The sequence below is a fragment of the Carya illinoinensis genome, chromosome 8, assembly GCF_018687715.1.
Source record: "Carya illinoinensis cultivar Pawnee chromosome 8, C.illinoinensisPawnee_v1, whole genome shotgun sequence".
NCBI lineage: Eukaryota > Viridiplantae > Streptophyta > Magnoliopsida > Fagales > Juglandaceae > Carya > Carya illinoinensis.
In genome coordinates, this window is record NC_056759.1 from 32,632,038 (window position 1) to 32,655,859 (window position 23,822).

At 37.2% G+C, this 23,822-nt stretch overlaps 4 protein-coding genes across 5 annotated transcripts; 3 read left to right on the plus strand and 1 right to left on the minus strand.

Moving 5' to 3' along the window:
• Positions 1 to 6,392: 6,392 nt before the first annotated feature.
• LOC122318525 (nuclear envelope-associated protein 2-like) lies at positions 6,393 to 17,626 on the plus strand. Its single transcript, XM_043135954.1, has 9 exons — positions 6,393 to 6,736; positions 7,104 to 7,168; positions 7,473 to 7,837; positions 8,009 to 8,116; positions 12,484 to 12,945; positions 13,069 to 13,170; positions 13,634 to 13,848; positions 13,992 to 16,353; positions 16,479 to 17,626. The coding sequence occupies exons 3-7, from the start codon at positions 7,613 to 7,615 to the stop codon at positions 13,799 to 13,801; spliced, it is 1,065 nt and encodes a 354-aa protein (XP_042991888.1). The 5' UTR covers positions 6,393 to 6,736; positions 7,104 to 7,168; positions 7,473 to 7,612; the 3' UTR covers positions 13,802 to 13,848; positions 13,992 to 16,353; positions 16,479 to 17,626.
• LOC122318524 (cell wall adhesin EAP1-like) lies at positions 14,628 to 17,414 on the minus strand. Of its 2 annotated transcripts, none has more exons than XM_043135953.1 (4): positions 17,277 to 17,414; positions 15,482 to 16,936; positions 15,239 to 15,371; positions 14,628 to 15,126 (listed from the first exon to the last, which is right to left on the minus strand). In XM_043135953.1, the coding sequence occupies exons 1-4, from the start codon at positions 17,338 to 17,340 to the stop codon at positions 14,961 to 14,963; spliced, it is 1,818 nt and encodes a 605-aa protein (XP_042991887.1). In that variant the 5' UTR covers positions 17,341 to 17,414; the 3' UTR covers positions 14,628 to 14,960. The 2 variants fall into 2 exon arrangements, with proteins under 2 accessions (XP_042991887.1, XP_042991885.1); XM_043135951.1 differs by having other exon boundaries at positions 14,628 to 15,132.
• Positions 17,627 to 19,972: 2,346 nt separating the features above from the next.
• On the plus strand, positions 19,973 to 21,357 carry LOC122274634 (protein FAR1-RELATED SEQUENCE 5-like). Its single transcript, XM_043083655.1, has 3 exons — positions 19,973 to 20,059; positions 20,182 to 20,669; positions 20,760 to 21,357. The coding sequence occupies exons 1-3, from the start codon at positions 19,973 to 19,975 to the stop codon at positions 21,355 to 21,357; spliced, it is 1,173 nt and encodes a 390-aa protein (XP_042939589.1).
• A 261-nt stretch (positions 21,358 to 21,618) lies between these two features.
• LOC122274635 (protein FAR-RED ELONGATED HYPOCOTYL 3-like) lies at positions 21,619 to 23,607 on the plus strand. Its single transcript, XM_043083656.1, has 3 exons — positions 21,619 to 22,482; positions 22,583 to 22,696; positions 23,419 to 23,607. Exons 1-3 carry the CDS (start codon positions 21,619 to 21,621, stop codon positions 23,605 to 23,607), a joined length of 1,167 nt encoding a protein of 388 aa, XP_042939590.1.
• Positions 23,608 to 23,822: the final 215 nt, after the last annotated feature.

Here is a 23,822-nt window from a genome sequence, read left to right on the forward strand (position 1 = left end):
GGTAGGTGCTTCTCGACAAAAGAAAGTTCTAATATACCCTAGGAAAGTGGAGAGCTTGGAACCCTACTACTTAAATTGATGTTGGAGAGGCTTAGGAGGTGATGGGACATTTCAAAAGGAATTTCTCATTTCTAAGCAACGTGTGGTCTTATACACCTATCCTTATCAATCATAGGTAGCATAACTCAAGTTATACATTTTGGGTTATAACAGATTCTGATACCATTTATAATGTTCCACGGAAGGCCAATGTCATATTTGAGCCCATATTCCAAAAGAACTATTTAATGATATAATTAGAGTCCTATTAAAACCATTATAAAGAGTAAAAACTTTTTGTTCTTCAACAATGTGTGATTTTATACATCAATACTCTTATCACTTAATATGGGATACTAAGGTAGTGAGTGGTAAATTAAAAGCTCATAAGTAAGGAAGCAAGGGTGGCTGGCACGTAGGGGCATATGCAGTAAGAAAGACAAAAACTAAAAACTAAAAGAAAATTTTGAAAAATGGGAAATGATCAAAATTTGAGTTTGGCAAATGAGATAGGGGAGGAAGGGTAGAGTTGGAGCACCTCCCTCCATTCTAATTAGAGTCAATGGAGGAGGAGGATAACAAGTTGCGGATTCTTTAAAGAGGGAACCAACTCTACTATAAGATGAAAATTCATGGGGCTCCTTAATAGTTTGAAAGTATGCACTCAACATAGGCTTGTTGAATTTGATGTGGAGTCCGATTCAAAAGTTGTAGTCTAAATTGTTAAGGGTAATGATACCCTTACACTTACTTTACTATCCTTTTTTTTTTTCCTTTTGCTATTTGAATTTGGATTAAAAATTTCAAAATATAACCTTATTGCATAATTTAAAAGAACATAAATTCAATCAACCAACTAATCATGTAATTTAATCAAAAATAAATTCAATCTTATAAAAAATGACTCAAAGAGAAAAATAGACTATACATAGAAGAACTAAATGAATATTTATATTAAATTTGTAATTATGCAAAAAATACCACAATTGTCATGTACTTGTAACTCAATAATGTTTATCTTTTTCATATAAGAGAATATTAGAGGCAAAAGAACTAAAGACAATTGAAATCAAATACATGAATTGTATGATTCTTGAAACTATTTAGATTCACATTATTTCTTCTTCTTCTTCTTCTTCTTCTTCTTCTTTTTCTTCTTAAACAGTAAAACACATCCACATTCATTAACTTAGTAGCACTCAACATAGGCTTGTTGAATTTGATGTGGAGTCCGATTCAAAAGTTGTAGTCTAAATTGTTAAGGGTAATGATACCCTTACACTTACTTTACTATCCTTTTTTTTTTTTTCCTTTTGCTATTTGAATTTAGATTAAAAATTTCAAAATATAACCTTATTGCATAATTTAAAAGAACATAAATTCAATCAACCAACTAATCATGTAATTTAATCAAAAATAAATTCAATCTTATAAAAAATGACTCAAAGAGAAAAATAGACTATACATAGAAGAACTAAATGAATATTTATATTAAATTTGTAATTATGCAAAAAATACCACAATTGTCATGTACTTGTAACTCAATAATGTTTATCTTTTTCATATAAGAGAATATTAGAGGCAAAAGAACTAAAGACAATTGAAATCAAATACATGAATTGTATGATTCTTGAAACTATTTAGATTCACATTATTTCTTCTTCTTCTTCTTCTTCTTCTTCTTTTTCTTCTTAAACAGTAAAACACATCCACATTCATTAACTTAGTAGCAAATCAAACATCACAAGTCCTCTAAGACACTCTAGGACAGACCCCATATTTACACACTTGGACATACAAAGTAAAGCATCTTTAGCAAGTACATGAGCCATATGATTAAATTTCTCGTTACATAATAAATTTGCCACTTATCTAAGCCATTTAGAACTTTCTTAATTTCCTCCACAATGTGCCCAAACTTGTAGAAGTTTTCTGTAGATCTTCTCACAGCATCAACCACCGACTTGGCATCTCCTTCTTGTGTCACTTGATTAAAACCCATCTCACAACAGAACACACTTACACTCAAAACAGCTATGGCCTTTGCTGATGTAGAATCAGCACAAAAGATAGCAAAATCATGCAAAAAAACCAAGACTTTTCCATTCAAATCCCTTACTATAACCCCAATACCTATATGAGAATTCACTTTGTCAACTGTAACATCTCAATTTGCCTTAACCCATAACCTGTTAGGTGGTAACCAACCTTACTGTGCAGTTTGTCTACAACTAATATGGGTAACTCTTTCTATCTTGGCTTTCTGGTATTCTTGCAATTCCTCCCTTACTTGGAAAACTAGACTTGTAGGATGAAGAAAGTATTGCTCATATATTACAGCATTTCTTTGGAGCCACAGCTTTCTCAATATCATAGCCATTTCAGCAAACTCTTGTTGATCTAATAGCTCATACATGTGATTCATTAAAGACAAAAAATCCATACCCCAAACACTCATCTTTTGTATCTTAATACAACCAAAACTCCAAACATCCCTTGCTGCCTCACAGTTTCATAGTATATGAGTTACATCTTCAGAATATAGGCCACATATTGGACACAAATAGGATGTAAGCACCCTCTTCTGCATTATGTTGGGTTGGTAGTTCATTATAACATGCTTTCCAAATAAAAACTTGAAATACCTTAGGAATAGGTAGATTCCTTGAATGCTTTCAAAACATGTCTTGGCTTGAGTTGTTAGAAGAGTCACCAGTATTTCAAGCAAACAATCTTCTTCTATAGGTTATAAGCAGAGAAAACTCAAACTTGTGTGTATTACTATATCTGCTTATCTTGCCTACACATGATCATACCCAGAGGGATCTTCAATATACCTTCAACATCATCTGCACTAAAATTACCTCTTACTATTGTCTCATTCCACTTTTAATATTCAATATCCATCAACACATGAACTTTTGTTGTCATGGGCAACTCAATGGGAGGAGTTTGAATTTTAAAAGTCCATGGTTTAGGAACCCATCTATCCTGACATAAAGACATTGACCTTCCATTGCCAATTCTCCAAGCTAGTCCTTCTTGTAATAAACTTTTAGCCCCCTAAATCGATCTCCAAGCACATGAAGGCTAACATCCCAAGCTAGATTGCAATAGGTCTTTATGTTTATAATAGTTCATCTGCATAACTTTTGCAACAAAAGAAGTTAAATTCTGAAGTAATCTCCATCCTTATTTAGCTAGGAGAGCCTTATTAAAACATTCCAAATCTCTACCCAACCCACCAACCCCTTTTGTTTTACTCAGAACTGACCAATTTATCTAGTGAATATTCTTGCCCTGTTGCTTATGAAAACACCAAAAATTCTATATCGTCTTAGTTATGCCTTGCAAAATACCTCTTGGGAGTTGAAACACAAACATACAATAAGTAGAGATGGCTTGGAAAACAGCTTTTATAAGCACTTCATTTCTAGCCTATGACAAAAACTTTAGTTTCCAATTACTTACTCTGCTACAGTCTATCCAATATGTAATTAAAGGATCTTGTTTTACCCCTACCTAGCATGATAGGCAACTCCAAATACTTCTCAAAACTTTTAACTACTGGCACCCCAAGGACACTACTCAAGTAATTCTTTTCCCTCATTTATGATATTCTTACTAAAAAAAGGTGTTGTTTTATCTTTGTTTAGCGTTTGTCATGATGCCAATTCATATTTATTCAATAATGCATGCAAACACCACCATTCCTTCATTGTAGCTCTACAAAAAATTAGACTATTATATGCAAAGAACAGATGATTGATTCTGAAGCCATCTCTTCTAATAGGAACTTCAGTTAAAACACCATTCTAGCTAGCAATAGTCAAAACATAACTAAACATTTTAGCACAAAGTAAGAATAAATAAGGAAAAATAGGATCCCCTTGTCGAAGGCCTCTAGCAAGGAAAAACTTCTAACTTGTTATCCCATTTACTAATACAGAGTATGAAACAAATTTTAGGCACATCATAACTGCCATTTTCCATCTACCAGGAAAGCCCAACTTTAGTAAAATAACTTCAATAAAAGGTCATTTTATCTTATCATGGGCCTTACTCATATCCAGTTTCAAAGCCATGTATCCCTCTATTCCCTTCAATTTACTTGACATTCAATGAAGAGTCTCATATGCCACTAATATATTATTTGAAATAAGTCTATTAGCAACAAAAGCACTCTAAGATGGACTTATAACATGAGGCAATATTGGTTTCAGTTTGTTTGCAAGCACTTTAGAACATAACTTATATAAAATATTACACAAACTTATTGGTCTATAGTCCATCACCTTCACAGGATTCTTCTTCTTTGGTATCATACATAACACTGTAGCATTAATACTCTCTCAAGAACCTTGCCCATCAAGAAGATTAATAACAGCTGTACTAACTTGATCTCCCACAATGTGCCAATATTTCTAATAAAAGGATATTGAAAACCCATCACGGCCAAGGGATTTTAGAGGATCCATTTGAAAAAGTGCTTTCTTGACATTATTAGCCATATAATCTTTCTCCGATTCACCTTGAAACACAAATAGTATCCTTGTATTAAAATTCTGAAGAATATCCTCAATACCTATTGGATTGGAAGTTGTATAGACGGATCTAAAGTGTTCCATGAAAGCCTTACTAATATCAGGCAGAGTACTATATGAAAAACCCCTATCATTCTCCACATAAGCAATATGATTAACCTTCATTCTCTTGTTAGCATATTGATGAAAATACTTGTGTTGCTATCCTCATGATTTAACTAATTCTGTTTTGCTCTTTGCTTCCATGCAATTTCTTTCTGTTCTAAAAGAGTATTTAGATCTTTTTGAGCCTGATGCATTTCCTCCACACCATAAGCATCACCATTCTCATACCAAGAAGACAACAATGTTTTTTTTTAATACTTAGTTCTCTTTCTTATACTTGACCCAGTAGCTATACTCCACCATTTTAGATGAGCCCTAGATTACTACAAATGGTTTTGTACTTGTTGTATGTGGTCCATAATTTTATGCCTAGACTTCCATACACCATCAATAAGTTTGGTACATTCCTTGTATAAAACCCAACTGGCTTTAAACCTAAAAGGCCTATTCTTTGTAGTAAATGTGATTTGAGGACTCAAACATATCAACAGAGGACAATGATTTCAACTCCTTGCTGGTAATACACTTGCCTCCACATTTGGATAAATATTAGACCAGCTCTTATTAGCAACTACCCTATCTAATCTTTATTAAGTAAAATTTCGATTGTTACACCAAATATACCTTGGACCTTTGTAATGAAGACAACTCAAATTACAACAACCTAAAGCCTGTTGAAAGCTTGCCATCTGTAGAGGAGATCTCCATGCTGCCCCGTACTTTTTAGCTTGACATAAAATTTCATTAAAGTCACCAAAACATAACTATGGCCCTAGATTACATGACTTCAAAGTTTTAAGTAATTTGCATTCTGTATCTCTTTATCCAATCTCTAGATATCCATAGAAGCCAGTCAATTTTCAATTACTATCAAAATCAGAAACTACAACCTCAGCATTGATATGATGTAAGGAATAACTTTGAATACTTATACCACTACCATCCTTCTAAAATAAAGCCAAACCTCCTTTACTACCAACACTATCCACAATAAATACATTTTCATAACCAAATTTAAACTCTAACTTGACCATTCTATTTCTAATGGAGACTGAAGACCATTCTATTTCTATGAAATTTAGTCTCCAAATAGAATATCGAAACTAAACTCCTTTACCATTGATAAAGATTCCAAAACAAGTCAAAGAATTTATATTTAACATTCAATTATACATAATTTTATAAACTTTGAATTCCATTTTATATGTTTTCAATATATTTTACTAACCGTAAAATAATCGCTATAAAATTATTCTAAATTATTATATTCAACTCGGGATCCAAGAAATTAACTATTGCCTATCTTGAATATGTATATTACAAGAACAAAAATGCTAGAATCACCGGTAGTTGGGTTTCGATTAAGTCCCAATAATTTATTTTTCCTTACTTATTTAGTGATTGGAATTTGTTTTTATGATTTTATGAATTTATCTTAAAAAAATATTTAATAATATAAAAAAAATATTTAAAAAAAAAAAAACATTTTTATTCTTTGTCGAGAGGGGTCTCGTGCGGTGCTACACGGCACTGCTCTTCCAAGAAAAGTTCTTAAGGCGACAATGTCAACCGTGGTGTGCGAAAATTCCTCGCATATGATTCTCAACTTGCCACGCGTCATTAGTCCATTAGCCAAAGCAAAAATTTGGATTTGCCGCGCCGATAGTTAAAAAGAAAAGAAGGAGCCTCGGGCCAGGGCTCGGGGCCTCGGGCTTTGTCCTTTCGAGCAAAGACGCCTCCAAAATACAGGTACAGGCAAAACATGATACTCTCGTCTATAATTTATTTATCTATTTTTATTTTGTTATCAGGAAAAAAAAAAAATCTCAATGGCTATTACGGTTGGCTCCTGGACGTTACTGATTCGCCTTCCATTTCTTGATCATCTGATGGAATCTGTGCCATGAGATTATGCATCTGTGCTTCTGAAGTAGCTTTAAGCTCAAGACGGCGCCGTAGAGAGGAAGAGGAAATAAAACAAAATCCGGAAGCTCTTCATTTTCGGTGTCGGAAAGCTGTTTCTGGAAATGGATTCGGCTCACAATCTGGTATTCCCCCCCCCCCCCCCCCCCCCCCCCCCCCCCCCCCCCCCGGCGTTCTCCCTCCCTTCTTCTTCTCTCTCTCTCTCTCTCTCTCTCTCAATAACTTAAATTTTTCCTTTTTCGGCTACCAATGAATTAAGTGGTTTTGTTAAGCAATGCTTTGCTAGTGAAATCATGGTTTTCTCGAGTTTAGGATCAGCTTTTTGAGTTATAAAAGAAAATGGGTATTTTTTTTGGAGTTTGAATATTCCCAGTGAGAATAAAAAGCCGAATTTTTAAATAAGCTTAAGTTCTAATTTTTGAGTGTATACTTTCACGGACCCATTTATTGCCTCGCCTCGCTAACTAATGGTTTATTTGGTGAGGTTGACAGGCTTTTTGGAGTGAATCTCTATCTAACATTCTCCCTCTCTCAAGAAGTTGATTACGTGGCGGCGTGTAAGTGTCGTATTTGCCTGAAAACAGATATGCTTTATCTTCATGGGGTAGATTTTCCCAGAAAGAAAAAAAAAAAAATTTAATGTATCAGTTTTTCCACAGAAAATGATGAATAGTATGAGATAGAATCGAATTGGAATCAAATTTGTGATTTTTATTTTTCAGTTAAAAATTTGTCAAATCCGTTTCAGTACTTTCGAAGTCACTGGTCCTTCAAATATTTATTTGTTTCTCTGTAATCTCTTAAAAATCTCACGTGTGTAGACCTCTCAAATTAATGCACACCGACCGTTTCTACATGCAGATATGTGGAACATAATGGATTGCACTGCAAGTGGCATAGTTCACCATTTCCTGGTCCTTAGGACTTGATTCGTTGTATGGTCTTTATCAACAAATCCACCGCCACTATTCGATACCCAAAAGAAAAATCTTATAATCCTCATGTCAATTTTGGAGGAGGAGCCATCTTCTTCTTCGTCATGGCTGGCATCGGAGGCTACGTCGGTGATACCGGCTGGAGAGATTGATCCTTTGTTGAAGGACTTGAATGAGAAGAAGCAGAGCTTCCGACGGAACGTGGTTTCGTTGGCAGCGGAGTTGAAGGAGGTTCGGACCCGCTTAACATCTCAGGAGCAATCATATGCTTTAGAAACTCTAACAAGACAGGCATGTCATCTTGAGATTCTGGGTTCTTTTTCGAATATTGTGTGCATGTGGTTTGAATCTTTAAAGTCAATGATTAGTCTCTTCTTTAGTGTTTTTGTTTGCGGGCTCATGAATTGGATTTGTGGTTATTCTGTTTTGATTTGAGTTATTTTCGTGCGTATGTTTTCGCAGGTAGCAGAGGCAAAAGCTAAGAACATGGAGGAAGAAATTGGTAGATTGGAGACGAAATTGGAAGAGAGGAATGCGAAGCTTCAGGCTTCGGCATCTACTGCTGAGAAGGTTCCCTCTCATATCTTCGTCGTCGGCTTCTTAATTTTGTGATTAATTCATTTAAGATGTTTTAGTTTTTTTGGCGAATCCCTCGAACTTAGGCCATCATTCACTAATTAATGTCATTATGCTTTCTTTCCAGAGTTGATGTTGTGCATTATTTATTTGTTTTTTCCCATCTTGCTACTGTGACGTAATAAGATATTCCACACATCTTATGCGTATCCATTGAGATGCCCTTCGGCCTTTTCCTCTTTGGTTTTTCGGCGGAGCCCATTTTGTCAAAGGCGACCAAGTCACGAAGTATTCTGATGTTATATTATGCGTATCCATTGAGATGTAATGACGTTTCCCTTTCCTATCTTTTGTATCTAGGATGGTCTTTTCTGAACGTGAGATTTGACTCTTGTTTTCTGTGCTGTGGTTGGCACATATGTTTTTAGGAAAATGCTAGGTAGACCGATGCCGAGCATTTGCACCGATAGGTGCATTTTTATTTTTTTTTATTTTTTGCTTTTAAATGTTAAGAAATGTATGGAATTGATTTTTTTATTTTTTGTTTTTTTCTTAAATACTAAGAAAAATATTTCTTAATGTTTAATAAAAAATAAAAATAAAAAATAAAAAATGAAACAATCGGTCAGCTATTGATAGACCATTGGTCTCCATATCATGACCCTTGTTTTTATATAGGTTCTTGGAAAAGGACATAATATGGTCATTTTTTTTTTCTTTCTTTAAATTTTAGTAGTGGAGAAAGCTATGTAGACTTCTTCACCATCTCTCGATGAAAAACTGTTATAGACTAATTGAAAATGCATTAATAAATGAAGTTTAAGGCAATAAACTAATTGAAAATGCATTAATAACTGAAGTTTAAGGCAATAAGTTCAACTGGCCAATTTTATAAAGCTAATGGTTAATCATTTGCTTGAGGACAAGAAAGTGTTGGTGGTGATTCAGTATATACACAGTTGCCTTTTTATCCTGCGTATTAAACATTTGCTAATGAAATTAAGGTAGTTATGTTGTATTATTGTTGTGCCTCCGGCCTCTCTAAAAATCACACAAAACAATTTTAAAGTGGTTCAGCAAATTGTTTACGTCCACTGGAGCCTCTTTTATAGAATTTGTACGAGATTTACAAAACACTCTACAAAATTCTATTTCTCTCTCTCACGTTCCTCTTTCTCTCTTACCCACTGCATTTTTGCATCAGAGCTCTCTCCTATTTATAGGAGAAGAGCAGCCCACCTATTGCTGCTTCTTCTGACTTGGTAGAGGGTGGGTGGCCTAACAATGGTAGGTGGTGGTGGGTGGTGGTGGGTGGTGGTGGGTGAGCATAAGTTGGTGGTTGCAAACCCAAACTTATTTCACACTCACACTTGGGTTGATTTCATATGCATATGTCAAAAACTGGTAGTGTCAGCATCAGTCTCATCTAGCTTCTCATAGCCTGTGGAAGATCTTCCATCAACAGTACTTCCTTACAAGAAGTACAAGTTTCCTTGCCTCAAACCCTTCATTGCCACCCGAACTCCCATTAGTACTTTGAGAGTTCCGTCTTCAATGGAGATTCTGAATCCCTTTGAATCCAGAGATCCCAGTGAGATGAGATTCTTCCGCAAGTCCGGAACGTACCGAACTTCTGTCAGAGTCTTGACGCTGTCATCATGTAGCTTTAACCGAATGCTACCTATTCCCTGAGTCTTACAGGCACTATCATTGCCCATAAGTACTGCTTCACCATCAATTTTTGTGAAGTCACTAAACCAATCCCGATTGGGACACATATGATAGGTACATCCGGAATCCATAATCCATTCATCGGAACGACAAATGGATGATGAACTTGCCAAGGCAAAATCTGACTCGTCATCTCTGTCCATGACATTGGCTGTGTTGGGTTGATTCTGCTGTTGTCTCTTCTGGTTGGGACAATCCTTCCTCCAGTGTCCTTTGTTGTGACAAAAGGAGTACTCGTCTCTGGCGAGTTTTTTGCCGACTGATGAATCACGTGATGTGGCTCGGGTTTTCATTCGAAAACCTTTCCTCCTTCCGGGATACCTTGACTGTGGTCTCCCTCTTGCTGTTAGCGCTTCACTTGATGTATCTTGGTGTACCTGTTTATCTTTTCTCCGGTACTCATTGCTAATTAAAGAGCTAGATACATCTTCAAAACTAATCTTTTTCTTCCCATATAATAGAGTAGTAATTAAATGCTCATATATATCAGGCAAGGAATTTAATAGTAGTAAGGTCTTATCTTCATCTTCGATTTTAACATCCAAGTTTAACAAATCAGCAAGAATTTGATTATAATTATTCAGATGTTCAGATATTAAAATACCTTCACGAAATTGGAATCTGAAGAGCTTATTCTTCAAGTGCAAACGGCTCTCAATGTTCTTTTTCATGAACTTATCCTCCAATTTCTGCCAAAGTACCCTAGCATCTGTCTCTCTCATGACAAAATACTTTTGTTTTTTGGTAAAGCATAATCGGATTGTACTACAAGCTTGAGTATTAAGCTTCTTCCAACCCTGATCAGTCAAATCATCTGGCTTTCCTCCTAACGCAATATCCAACTCTTGTTGGATCAACACATCCATGACTTCACACTGCCACATGCCGAAGTTGCTTGTTCCATCGAACTTCTCAACTTCAAACTTGGCATTTGACACAGTGGATCGACGTCCAGAGCTACTGGCATGTTCAGAGCTCCTGTCTCTTCCAGATCCTTCCATTTGAATTTAAAAAATTTAGACTCAAAATTTCAACATTCTAACCGTACGGATGAGTTCGGAACGATCCAAATAGTAGGAAAGCATTATTTGATTGCTGAAATCGGACTCCAAATGGCTTAGATCAAGCCGAAAATGGATATGAAAAACGGACGGTTGTGATTTGTCTGGCGCGTGGGACGCACGCGCTGCACAGTGCAAGTTGGTGCGAGTTGGCGCATGGATTACACACGCTTCAGCACTGTGTGCGCATGGGGAGCTCGTGAGGCGCGTGCCTTTCACACGCTGAACCTCTGTAGGGCGCGTGGGGGCACGTGAGGCGCGTGTCCGTCACGCATCTTCAACCTCTGGAGCGCGTGAGGGCGCGTGTGGCTCAGTCGTCTTCTTCCTCCTGTGCGCGTGGGGGCGAGTGGATGACAGCAGTGCACGCGCGGACCTTCTAGGGGCGAGTGTGGGCTACTCCAACCTCCGTTTTCGATTCCGTTTGCGGCACGCATTTGTCTCGACGCGAGGAACACCTTGGAGTTGTCAAAAATTGATTTTGAGCAACTTGAATTTTCGGACAGCTCGAACCAGAGCTCTGATACCAATTGTTGTGCCTCCGGCCTGTCCAAAAATCACACAAAACAATTTTAAAGTGGTTCAGCAAATTGCTTACGTCCACTGGAGCCTCTTTTATAGAATTTGTACGAGATTTACAAAACACTCTACAAAATTCTATTTCTATCTCTCACGTTCCTCTTTCTCTCTTACTCACTGCATTTTTGCATCAGAGCTCTCTCCTATTTATAGGAGAAGAGCAGCCCACCTGTTGCAGCTTCTCCTGACTTGGTAGAGGGTGGGTGGCCTAACAATGGTAGGTGGTGGTGGGTGGTGGTGGGTGAGCATGAGTTGGTGGCTGCAAACCCAAACTCATTTCACACTCACACTTGGGTTGATTTCAACAATTATCACAAAGCAAATGATGTGTGGAATGGTCTTGAAAGCTGGACAAAAAACTGACGATATTTTGCTGTCGACTTAATAGCCACAACAGCAAGTATACGGCGTTGAAATCTGAGAAAAATCCACTTCTGCCCTTAGTTCTGAAACATTGCTATATCTAATATCTTCTACTCAGAAAGAAAAGTTCATCTGAGCTTTAGCCTTTCGGAATGCCTCTCTATTGCAAAAGAAAATTGAACTCATTCGATATGTAATAATTGTTTTAACTCAAATAATTAGGTAGTCATATGACCATTGACTTTAATATGTTTCTTCCTGTAACCAAACAACCAAACAATTCAGTAAACAGTTTAACACAATATGCTCTAACTCTTTAAGATTCTTGTTAATATCCTATTCTTTATAAGATTTATAAGATTGTAAGATTTATGATCTAGATTAGGATTTTAATATCTATGTTGCTGAGTATATCTTAAGGGCATGTATTTCTTAATGATTCAATTTAATATTATGGGTATTAAGTGATTTAGTTATTGTTCAATATCATTTATCATATTTGAATATCTTTAGCAGCATTCTTGCTTTTGCAATGCAATCACATTCATTTTGTTGTGTTCTACTTAACCTTGGTTGTTTCTCATCATCCTGCGACTCTGTAATCCTAATTATAAATTTGATGGGATGCAGTGTTTCAAGGAATTGGATGACCTTAGATCACAGCTTTCAGCCACTCAAGCAATTGAAGATTCCAGTGCTGCCTCGGCTCAATCAGCACGGCTCCAGTGTTTAGCCCTTGTAAAGGAATTAGAGGAAAAGAATGGTTCGCTGAAAGAGCATGAGCATCGTGTAACTACATTAGGAGAGCAATTGGATAAACTACAGAGGGATAGGCAAGCCAGGGAATCTTCCCAAAAGCAACTGAAAGATGACGTGTTGAAAATTGAAAATGATATTATGCAAACTGTTGCAAAAGCTGGAGCAAGCAAGGATTGTGAACTGAGGAAATTATTAAATGAGGTTTCTCCAAAGAATTTTGAGAAGATTAATAAGCTTTTGATTGTTAAGGATGAAGAAATTGCAAAACTGAAGGATGAAATTAAGATAATGTCAGCTCACTGGAAAAATAAGACCAAGGAGTTGGAGTCACAGGTACATTCACTTCAGTCTCTCCTTTTATCTTCTCTGTTCATCGGCCCACTATTTTAGTGCTTCACTTCTTTGAGGTTCCCAATTTTTCTTTGTTTATGCATTTCAACCTGTTTTGAGGAGCAGTTAGAGAAGCAACGGCGAGCTGATCAGGAACTGAAAAAGAGGGTGCTGAAGTTGGGATTCTGCCTCCAGGAAGCTCGTTCCCAGACACGAAAGCTCCAGAGGGTAATCTTGATGCAGTTTCAATCTTCAAACTTTGCATTGCAAACCATACGAATAGAAGTTAATTATAACGCTTTCTGCACAACATATGGGTTTCTCATTGACTAGATGAATCACACTGTTGTAAATTGCTAGAGGCCTTGTCTTTGTTATAGTGAGCCACTTTGGTCAGGCCCTATTTTAATTAAATGGTTCACATTCTTTGTTATAATGCTTCTTCTTGTAGAAAGTGCCGTGGTTGAATGCTGCAGCCTTTTTTAACCCTGATGATTGAGACCCTACTTTCATTAGGCCATTTCATCATTATTCTAGTTTTGAGCAACTTAAAAACATGCAAGTTGCTTGAGCTTTTAAATTTATCCCACATACATAAATTTTAGTCCTATCCTCTGCAAAACTTTCATATCGTATACCTCTCTACTTACTTATGGATATGCTTATATCACTAATCTCTACCCCTCATCAGATGGGAGAGCGAAGGGACAAAGCCCTAAAAGAACTCAGAGATCAGTTAGCGGCAAAACAACAAAGTGCAACCATGAGTGCTGAAGAACAAAATTTCTGGGAAACCTCTGGCTTCAAGATTGTTGTTTCAATGTCGATGTTGATCTTGGTGGTATTTTCAAAAAGATGAAATCATTTGCTACCCAGTTCTTGTGTATAAAAAATCTGATAGTTAAGGTACTGCTATGCAGTTTTAGCCTAGATTGTCGTTCTTACTGTTACTTCTACATTGCATTAGTTGTGCTCACAATTGAAACTTTGTTTGGAATTCTCATCGTCAAGGTCTCCATTTTAATTTATGTGGTTAATTTTTCTTGTAGTGGTTCAGTTGCTGCCAAGCATGATATGGACCAACAGCTGTCAAGTTTGGCCAGTTCTAGTATGGTATGTTTGTTCTTGAAATGTCTACTCTTGAATAATTTCCTTCACTCCATTGGTCATTGTAATTAATTTGAATGGAATGAGCTTCCATGAATTTCTTGTAACACTGAACTAGCACACTGCTCTTGTATATGTTCCATATACCTGGGCTTTTGCCTATTCTTAAGATCAATATAATTTTGTTTATCCCGATCAAAAAAAAAAAAATTGCGTCACTCCTACAATAGTGATTCTCTTTCCAACAGTATCTCAAAGCCTTCGATCTTCAATGTTAAAATCAGAATATATATATATATATATATTAGGTATAATTGGCATCCAATGCATTAAAGTCCTATTTAGTGGCCCTACTAAATTAGTACTAATAGTTTAGTAGAAATTTTCTTAGAAACAATCAATGCTCATGAGTCATGACACACAATGGTTTAATTTTAATTTTTAATTTCTTCATGGACATATACGATATGCTTTTTGACTAAATATTATAGTCACCATACCTACTAAATTCTAAAATCATGTAAGCTTGTCTGAGCAACACCATGTACAAAATATATATTCTTCACAACTAAAGTATATACAGGATCAAGAACCACTACTACACCATCCAACTTTATTGCCTTAAATCATAGTTTTCTCATTGCAGACAATGCTATATACAGAAGTTATGATTATGTTTTAACTGTAAATGTTAGCTTAGCAGCAGACATGTTGGTGGCCAGTTAAGCTCATATAAAGCCGGAAAATGTCTTAGCAGTATGTAAGTCTATAGTTCTGCATTGTTTAACTTACCTCTAATTTCTGTCCTGCATATATGGATCTGTACACAATTGAACAGCCATTCAATCAGATGATTTGCTAGTGAAGAAATGACATCTAGAGCCATTGATGTGCTTGGAGAAGTAGTAGCTCTACATGTCCAGAACTATTTTTGCGGTAACAAAGGAGGTTACCAGAACAATACAACCAATAAAGGGTTGCAAACCAGATGAAAAAGATGTTGATGAGTTGACAGGAGGGCTTAAATTTGGCATTGTACCTGAAGCTGGATCACCTGTGTCAAACACTGTAGGAGGACTGGAGCTGCAAGCGGATATGACAAAACAGAAACATGTTCAAGGTCATTCTTCAGGAATTGTAGTAATGAAGATTCTGAATAGATTTGAGTTGTGATAACAAAAGAGATTACCTTGATACACCTGCCCCTGGCGATGATGGTGCTGTTGGAATTGTTGTCGGTGTTGGACTTGCCGTTGTTGGTGATGATGAGGATAATGGTAATGATGATGCTGATGATGATAGGTAAATGCAAGAACCAGTGCCTATTTATAATCAAAATGGTCTCGGATATGATTTCGATTTTGTGAAGCAAGACACTAGTTGTATTCTATATAAAGATCAAATGATCAATGAGACCGAGGGAGGCTCTTACTTGGATTGTCATTGACTATGGCTGCAGTCCCTTCAAAATCACAGCTAGTTGGCCCTGGATTCTTCTGATAATAGCTGTTAAATGCATATGAGGCATGGTTTTGTAGTGTATTTGGATCGAAACAACTCCCACCCTGCTGGATTTGTGAACAGTCTGCACCTCCCATTCCACATGCATAGTCCAGTGCTGACTGAAGTGCTGCCTCCAACGCTCCAGTCTTGGCCACACACCAGCTTTGTCCTGGAATTGCTGGAGCATTTGTGGTTGCAGGAGGTACCTCTGGGTTTATAACGGGAACAGCTCCTGGTGGGGCTGGATAGGTTGTTGCAGGGTTAGTTACTGGTGCCCCTGGAACTGTGCTAGGAGTTGTTACCGGATTAGTGATTGGTACTGGTGAGTTTGGAGGATTTGTGGAGGGTATTGTGACCGGCGTGGCTGGGGGAACTGTTAATGGCGTGGAACCGGGATTGGCTGGTATAATTGTGACAGGGTTAGTAGCAGGAACGGTGACAATTGGTGTGGGGTTATCTGGAGAGGTGATGACTGGGGGTGTTGATATTGGAGTTGTGGGAAAGACTGTTGGTGGGTTGATGGTGTCATGTAAAATTGTAGTGAGGTGGGATTTGCTAATAAGTTCTCTATGGGAAGAAGGAAAGATCTCTTCCTCTCCCCTTTCAAGCCCTCTCTGCAATAAATCATCCATAGATAATACTTCTATATAAAACCCAACTATCTGCTTTGATAGCTGAGTGTTGTTTTCCAATGACTTGAAAACCTTATCACTGAATGGAGCTACTTCTGTTGCACTTGGAACGGGAGTGCTCTTGATGGCTAGGACCACTGGAACTTCATTGTGAGGAAGAAGATAACTGGTAAGGATGGCTTTTTCAATCATAGACTGCACAAACTGATGTCCCATGCTTGAGTGTGTATCAATACTGGCTTCAATCATGACGTAAGACCCAATTTTCTTAATAAAACCGCAAATCCTATGCAGGTCTCTTTTCTGTGTTTGATTCAATTTCTCTAAGAATGACATTGAAAATGCTACCGAGACCCTAACTTGGCTTTCCAGATGAAGATTACGCAGGGCTGATTGGATTGATTGTAAGGTTGATAAAAGCATTAATAGTTCACTTTGTACCGAAAGGTCGTTGCCACTATTGACTATGATGCTATTGATGTTCACATGTGGAAGAAAGAGCATTACATGGCTCTTCAGCCATGAAACAACAGATGATTGTGAATTCAACAAATTCTCAAGTAGGCTTTTACTTAAGTAGAGATCAACAGATCCGCCAGAGTCGGATAGAGTATTTGAAACCTTTTTTTTGTCTTTTACAAAAACCTGAATATGAGACGGGGTGACATTTTTCAGCTTGACGAACGATATTGTTCTAGCAGGTGATGAAGATGCAGTGCCTCTTGCATGATCGGAGAAACCCACCAGAGTTCCTGTACGGTAGGAAAGAAATTCAAATTCTTGGAAGTTAGTCACGAATCTAAGCAGCTGCAATGTACTGATGCAGAAGGGGAAAAGAACAGATAATGCAGCTTCACGGAAATTACAGGGCTTGTAATCAAAGCATTTTTTAGAAAAATGGAAATTATTCACTTGGTGATTGTTATTATAATGAGCTACTTTCACAAATCCCCAGCAACTGTGATGGTTTCAGAAATCAAATCAAACTGAAAAGAGCAAAGGTCACAAAAGATGGGGTCCATGTTCCTTATGCCCCCTAGAAAATTGCAGGAAAAAAAACACTCATCTGTTTGGGCAGTAGGAGTTACTCACCAGAAGAACAGACAGTGAAGAGAAACAGAAAGAGGAAGAAGCATTTAGAAGCTCCTTCGGCCATACTAATGAGAGACGCCTCTGGGTACTGGGAAGATGCCCGACTGCCTGTCAGTGTGATGAGTATAATGGCGATTCTGTAAGGACAATGCACGTCGAATTATAATAAAAGACGTTCGAGAGGATGATGGGGGAGCGGAAAGAATTGTAGATAAAGGTGAACAAAAAATTGTGAAAAAGTGATAAAGAAAGATGACCAAGTTGTAATGATAAGGAAAAGACGTTACTTTGTCATGAAGAATGGAGTTGGAGATGTTCTGTTCTGTCTGATGACAGTAGAAAGACTCAAACCTGCTTTTTTGCTTCTATATCTTTCCCCAAAGCCGTAATGTAAAATTCTAAAAGCAGCCTGACTTGGCAAATGGTTTAACATGTGCAAACACATGCATCACAGTAAGGTGTCAAACAAAGTTGTTCCAACTACATTGCCTTTTGCATTCTCATTGGCCCATGTATTGGTGTAAAATATAATGATAAAATAGTCGTAGATAAAAATTATAATTTTAAAGATAATAGGCAAAAGGTTAATACCACAAATAAAGGAAATTATAATATATATATATATATACACAAGTCCTAGTATATAGTTGTCATGCATCAATTGTCCAAAATAACTCTAAAAAATTCTAAAATGCAAACATTTTTGCTCTCTTCTTTTCCTAAAAACAGGAAAAACAAAAATACAAAGAGTATTATGAATTTAATATATATATATATATATATATATATATATATACACATATTTTTATATCAGTACTGCTACATACCCCCGGGGAAGTAACCCCGCCGCGTCCCCGTGCCTTGCCACGTCAGCCGGTAATAAAAAATTAATTAAAAAAAAATACAAAAAAGGCGGAAAGAAGGCATAGTGAACTCAACGCAGGAGGGAGTAGCTTTTGACGTGATTTTGACCTCGCAGAGCCCAAAACAGAACCTCCCATAGCCGACGAGCTTGAGCTGGGTTTTGCTGTGATTTCATATGTATTACTCAAGTAAGCGAACGGTTGCTTTTGAAGAATATTGAGGAAAACTGTGCAGAAAATCAAAATTGGAAACAGAGAACTGCCGAGGAGCTTTAACTGGCTTTTTGCTTGTTATTTCATCTGCATTTGTGGGTAAGACTATGGTTTTAACTGAGTTTTTCTTTAAACATTTGATCTGGGTTGTTGTTACACATTTTCTCGTATATTTCTTTGTTATACCTTTTTATTTTATTTTATTTTTTTTGTGTGTATTTGTTATTGCTTAGTACTGGGTGGATTTTTTGATAGTAGATTGGTATTTTCTATTACGCATTTGGCTGGAATATTCTCTACTCTGTTTGCTTCAAAACCCTCGATTTCAGATGATGTCCTAACTAGGGCCTTCCAAGTAGAAGAAAAGGTTGTCAAATATGTAAAGTCGAAGCTCAGTTCTTGAGCTAAGACCATCCACTCCAGATAATCTCCCCTTTATGTGAAAACTGTGTTGTAGTAATGCTTTTGATTTGAGGTTGCATACCTCCTATTCTTGTGTTGTTATTCTTTGTATTGATTCATTGTGTTGATTTGAAGTTCAGTTCTTGTAATGCTTGTGTTGGTATTCAGGTTGTTTATCTTTATAGTCATGGTTGGTTACGATAAAATAAGGAAATAAAGGCTTTACAGTAGGAGGACACAGTACTCTGGGTACTCTTATGTAACTGTGAGGAAAAAAAGGTCCATCCATTAGAATCCAGAGGCACCAATTGGTAAAAAGAGTTGGCATAAATCTGCACAATGAAAGCCAATGATTGCATCACTGGCAGCGGAAGAAGTTCCAGTTCTGCAGCTCTGGAAAGGGTAAAAAATGAAATAGAAAAAAAGAACAAAGAAAAATAAAAAAACAGTTCTGCAGCTCTTGTAAGAGAGCTAGCTGGGAAGTCTCTAAAACTGAAGGAAATATCATGATCGACAGTACTATCTGTGAGCAACCTATGCAGCAATATTATTGTTGATAGTGATGCCAATGGCTCACTTTGCAAAGGGCCTTTAATTCATTTCATGCCTTTGTCTAAATGGTCGATAAGTCAACACAATGAGAAGCTAGCTAGGTAGATGAGAGAAATATCGATGGTTCAGGTGCCCAACTGCTCGCTCCAGCATGCATGTGTCCAAACCATTTATATATATGTGGATAGTGACCGATATTATAGAATTATAAGATGATCATGCATGTGTGCTTCATATATATATGCTTATAAACTGATGATGTAGACAATGATGTAGACTTTGAATCAAGCTTACCTTTTCTCCTTCTTAGAAATTATTATTATTAATGCACTGCACTGTAGGGTAGGGTTTGATTTTGGCATGCATGGCTCCATGTGATACCAATTGGGGGTGGTGGGGGTGGTGGTGGTGGTGGGGTGGTGGTGGGGTACATGAGGAAAGATTCCATTTGGTGTCATTCCTTATTTATTCTCTTTGGTTGTTACTTGAGGTTGTAATTAATACATTGAGTTCATTTGATTAAATGCTTTTAATCAAGTATTTAATATTTCATATTTATGTTTCCATACTTAATTTGTGGCAGTTGTATAATATTTTCGCAGCATGGGAAACGAGAAAGAACAGTAAACTACGCAAACATCATCTAGTCAAGACATTCCAAGTTACATGCCTGGTTACTTTGGACCAGTGCCTACGTGGTCACCAACTTTTCTACCATATCCGACTGGTAACCAATATGGCATCAACATACAGGTAGTGATAACTTGTAGCTCGAATTATTGGATTATAATTAGCTTTTTTGCAACTACTAAAAAAAGTCAGAGTTGGCTTAATTGCATGCTGGAATATTGATGACCTTTTATAAGTTGTTGCAGAATGCTAGTTACTCTTTTGAACATATCATGGAACCTCCGACTCATATCAGCAATACAAGCTCTGCCACTAGCAAAATAATTGCTAAAGATCTCGATAATAGAGTTGATGGTGGGGAATTTGAAGCACCACTTGGTTCTCCTCTAGTTGAAGAACATACTGAGGAACGGCCAAATCCCTCAGAATCTAATACTGGCAATCCCTTGAAATGTCATAATGTCCAAGTGGTTGATGATGATACGATTGAGGAGCCAAAGTCGGGAATGGAGTTTAATTCCCTTGAAGAGCTATTGTGTTATTATAAGGAATATGGTAAAAAATGCGGGTTTGGGGTGATGACAAAACAGACTGATAGGGAAGAAAATGACTCTGTTAGATACGTCACTCTTTGTTGTGCCCGTGGTGGGAAGGCCCTGAATAGGACGTTAAATGTTTCCAACCCACGTCCGACAGGAAAGATAGAATGTAAGGCAAGAATTAATGCCTTAAGGTAAGATGGAGTGCTGAGGTTGACGACAGTACATAATATCCATAACCATGACCTCAGTCCAAAGAAATCCCGCTTCTTTCGATGTAATAGAGAAGTTAGCGATGCAGTAAAAAGGGTCATAGATACCAATGATTTGGCTGGCATCCGAGCCAGTAAGAGTTACGGATCTCTCGTTGTTGGCGAGGGTAGATTCGAGAATCTCTCATTTCTCGAAAAAGATTGTCGCAATTATATTGACAAGGCAAGACATCTACGACTTGGGGCAGGTGGTGCTGGAGCCCTCCAACAGTATTTTTTACGGATGCAATACAAAAATTCTGGATTTTTTTATATAATGGATATAGATGACGATGGGAGGTTAAAGAACGTCTTTTGGGCAGACCCCCGTAGTAGAGCTGCGTACCAATATTTCGGCGATGTGGTGACATTCGACACCACATACTTAACGAATCGATATGGTATGCCCTTTGCACCATTTGTTGGTGTAAACCACCATGGGCAATCAATTTTGTTGGGAGCTGGCTTGATTTCTAGTGAGGATACCGAGACATTTGTATGGTTATTCGAGACATGGTTGCAATGTAAGGATGGTATCGCTCCGAAAGCCATTATCACTGATCAAGATAGAGCTATGAAAAATGCAATCGCTCTTGTCTTTCCAAATACAAGACATAGATTTTGTCTTTAGCATATACTTAAGAAAGTTCCTGAGAAACTTGGCTCATATGGTTCCTATAAAACTGGGATGAAAAGTGCCATGATGAAATGTGTATATGACACCCAACGTGTTGATGAGTTTGAGAAGTGTTGGGATGAGTTGCTTACCACTTACAACTTGCATGAGAATGCGTGGTTGCAGAGCCTATACGTTGAGCGTGAACATTGGGTCCCAGCATTTTTTAAGGAGTGTTTTTGGGCTGGAATGAGTACAACGCAGCGAAGCGAGAGCATGAATGCATTCTTTGACGGTTATGTACATTCTAGAACAAACTTAAAGGAGTTTGTAGACCAATTTGACAACGCATTGAAAAAAAAGATTGAGAATGAAAATCTCGCAGACTTCCAGTCATTTAATGTCACAATTCCCTGCATATCTAGATCTCCGATTGAAAAGAGGTTCAAAGAGTTGTACACGATTGCTAAGTTCACGGAAGTTCAGCAGCAAGTCAACGGTATCATTGACTTGAATCCGAAGTTACTACCAAGTGAAGGTGCAATAAAGACATATATGGTTGAGGATGAAGTAGCTTTGGAGGAGTTCACTAAGTTGGTTACGTATTTTGTGGACTTTAGTAAGGTTGATGCAGTTGTAAAGTGCTTTTGTGGATTATTTGAGATGAGGGGAATATTATGTCGGCATATTTTGGTTGTATTCAGATGTAACGATATTAGATATTTTTCGAAAATATACATTTTAGATCGATGGAGGAAGGATATTAAAAGGCGATACACATTAATCCATAGTAGCTATGATGAAGGGGACCAACGGCCAGATGCTAATAGATATTCAAGTCTTTTGAGCATTTGTTATCAGATGATTACTCATGCAGCTAGTTCGAAAAAGCATACTGAGGATGCGAGAAGTAAGTTATATGCGATGATTGAGCTCTATCGTGCCAATGAAGAACTCCCATCTTTCACTCAAATTGGTTCTAATGCTAATGACACGGCAAATGACACTACGGTCGGGTGTTCTAGGGAAGTACACAGCCCACGTGTTGTGCGAGGCAAAGGCAGACCTCCATCTCTAAGAAGAGCATCCAGGATGGAGATAAACATGCGGAAAGCAAAAGCAAAGTTGAAGAAAGCACCGGTAAAGGGGAAGCGTAAAGAGGTGAAAATATTAGAATGTTATTTGGGTCTTCCAGTCATTTTATTAAAAGTTTAATAATGTATATTTGTTTGGTAATTAGCGGGATGGAGGCGATACCTGGTCTGTGGATAAAGGAGATACACCTGTTGCGGAAGTATGCATGAGTTTATTTGGCCCTTCTGAGATCGATCGAACCAGATATGAACACATGCAGGTATATTAATTATTTTATATTTATTAATAAGTTTAAAAAGGTGGCTGTATATTGACCTTAGACCAATTTGCAGCAGGCTATTTCAGGTGTGGGTATAGACATGACTACAACACAGGCCCGACAAAGTGTGATGCAGAGTCAAGAAAGATTAAGTGGATTTGTGCACTTTATCCCCTTTATTAATACTTATATTTATTAGTACGATTAATATTTTTATTTATTATTTACAGATGCAAGTTGAGTTGGATGGATCACAATTGGATCGATGTGGGTTGGACGGCTCACAACCGTTGTAATGAGAATTATATTTTATTAAGCTGAATTCCAAGCTTATGAGGTCAGAATGGCATCCCATGTATTTAATTTCGATTGCAATCATATGATAACCACCATGAATCCTTATTTGGTGGTGCTGGAGAAATGTATTAGAGTAGTTCAACGTCATACTTTATTTACTTTTCTTTATCATGATCGCTTGATTAAGTAACTGGCATTTCTTAGGTTCATATTTTTGTCATACTTATGCCATTACCAACTAATTGCATCATTTCCATACTTATTTGTACGCGCTGATGGTTTGAAAAAGATTAGGTTTTTTTATAGGTGTTTGAAGGGGAAAATTTTCCTCAAAATGATGTGTTCTTTTTTTTCCTCCCTATTTTTCGCATCTTTGCCTCTCAGCTAGATAAACTAATTCTTATATTTGTTTATCAATTTTACAGCCTACTGGTGGTCAGAGTTCAATCATGTTTAGTGAAGAACCATGTAAGGCAAGAAAAAAAAGATTTTACGTCATTACCATTCAGGGGAAAGTGCTCCATGATTTTACGTGCATTACCATGGTTGAGGATGAACTACTCCAGGATTTCACTAAGTTGTTAAAGGCAGAGACATTTACGTGCACCAGTTAATTTGATGTAAAATGACTATTTGATTTATGACTAACATCAATATATTAGTTAGCCGTATGTATCCTTCAAATGGGAAATAAACCTATTCTATCCATAGGTTACAACATATTTTACGTGCAGCTATTTATTGATGTTCAATGAGGATCAACTGATGGTTGTGGTAATGGTCAATTTTTGAATTATTCTGTCAAAACAGATAGACCAAATTGCTGCTA

Excerpts from the sequence above, each read along its gene's own strand:
- LOC122318525 (XM_043135954.1), top strand. The coding sequence starts at position 7,613 with ATGTCAATTTTGGAGGAGGAGCCATCTTCTTCTTCGTCATGGCTGGCA. Across the intron at positions 8,117-12,483 it reads CGGCATCTACTGCTGAGAAG|TGTTTCAAGGAATTGGATGA; the intron begins GTTCCCTCTCAT and ends GATGGGATGCAG. Across the intron at positions 12,946-13,068 it reads CCAAGGAGTTGGAGTCACAG|TTAGAGAAGCAACGGCGAGC; the intron begins GTACATTCACTT and ends TTTGAGGAGCAG.
- LOC122318524 (XM_043135951.1), bottom strand. The coding sequence starts at position 17,340 with ATGGCCGAAGGAGCTTCTAAATGCTTCTTCCTCTTTCTGTTTCTCTTC. Across the intron at positions 16,937-17,276 it reads CTTCACTGTCTGTTCTTCTG|GAACTCTGGTGGGTTTCTCC; the intron begins GTGAGTAACTCC and ends CCTACCGTACAG. Across the intron at positions 15,372-15,481 it reads CATAGTCAATGACAATCCAA|GCACTGGTTCTTGCATTTAC; the intron begins GTAAGAGCCTCC and ends GATTATAAATAG.
- LOC122274634 (XM_043083655.1), top strand. The coding sequence starts at position 19,973 with ATGCCTGGTTACTTTGGACCAGTGCCTACGTGGTCACCAACTTTTCTA. Across the intron at positions 20,060-20,181 it reads AATATGGCATCAACATACAG|AATGCTAGTTACTCTTTTGA; the intron begins GTAGTGATAACT and ends AAGTTGTTGCAG. Across the intron at positions 20,670-20,759 it reads GCAAGAATTAATGCCTTAAG|AGAAGTTAGCGATGCAGTAA; the intron begins GTAAGATGGAGT and ends TCGATGTAATAG.
- LOC122274635 (XM_043083656.1), top strand. The coding sequence starts at position 21,619 with ATGAATGCATTCTTTGACGGTTATGTACATTCTAGAACAAACTTAAAG. Across the intron at positions 22,483-22,582 it reads CAAAGTTGAAGAAAGCACCG|CGGGATGGAGGCGATACCTG; the intron begins GTAAAGGGGAAG and ends TTTGGTAATTAG. Across the intron at positions 22,697-23,418 it reads CCAGATATGAACACATGCAG|CCTACTGGTGGTCAGAGTTC; the intron begins GTATATTAATTA and ends TCAATTTTACAG.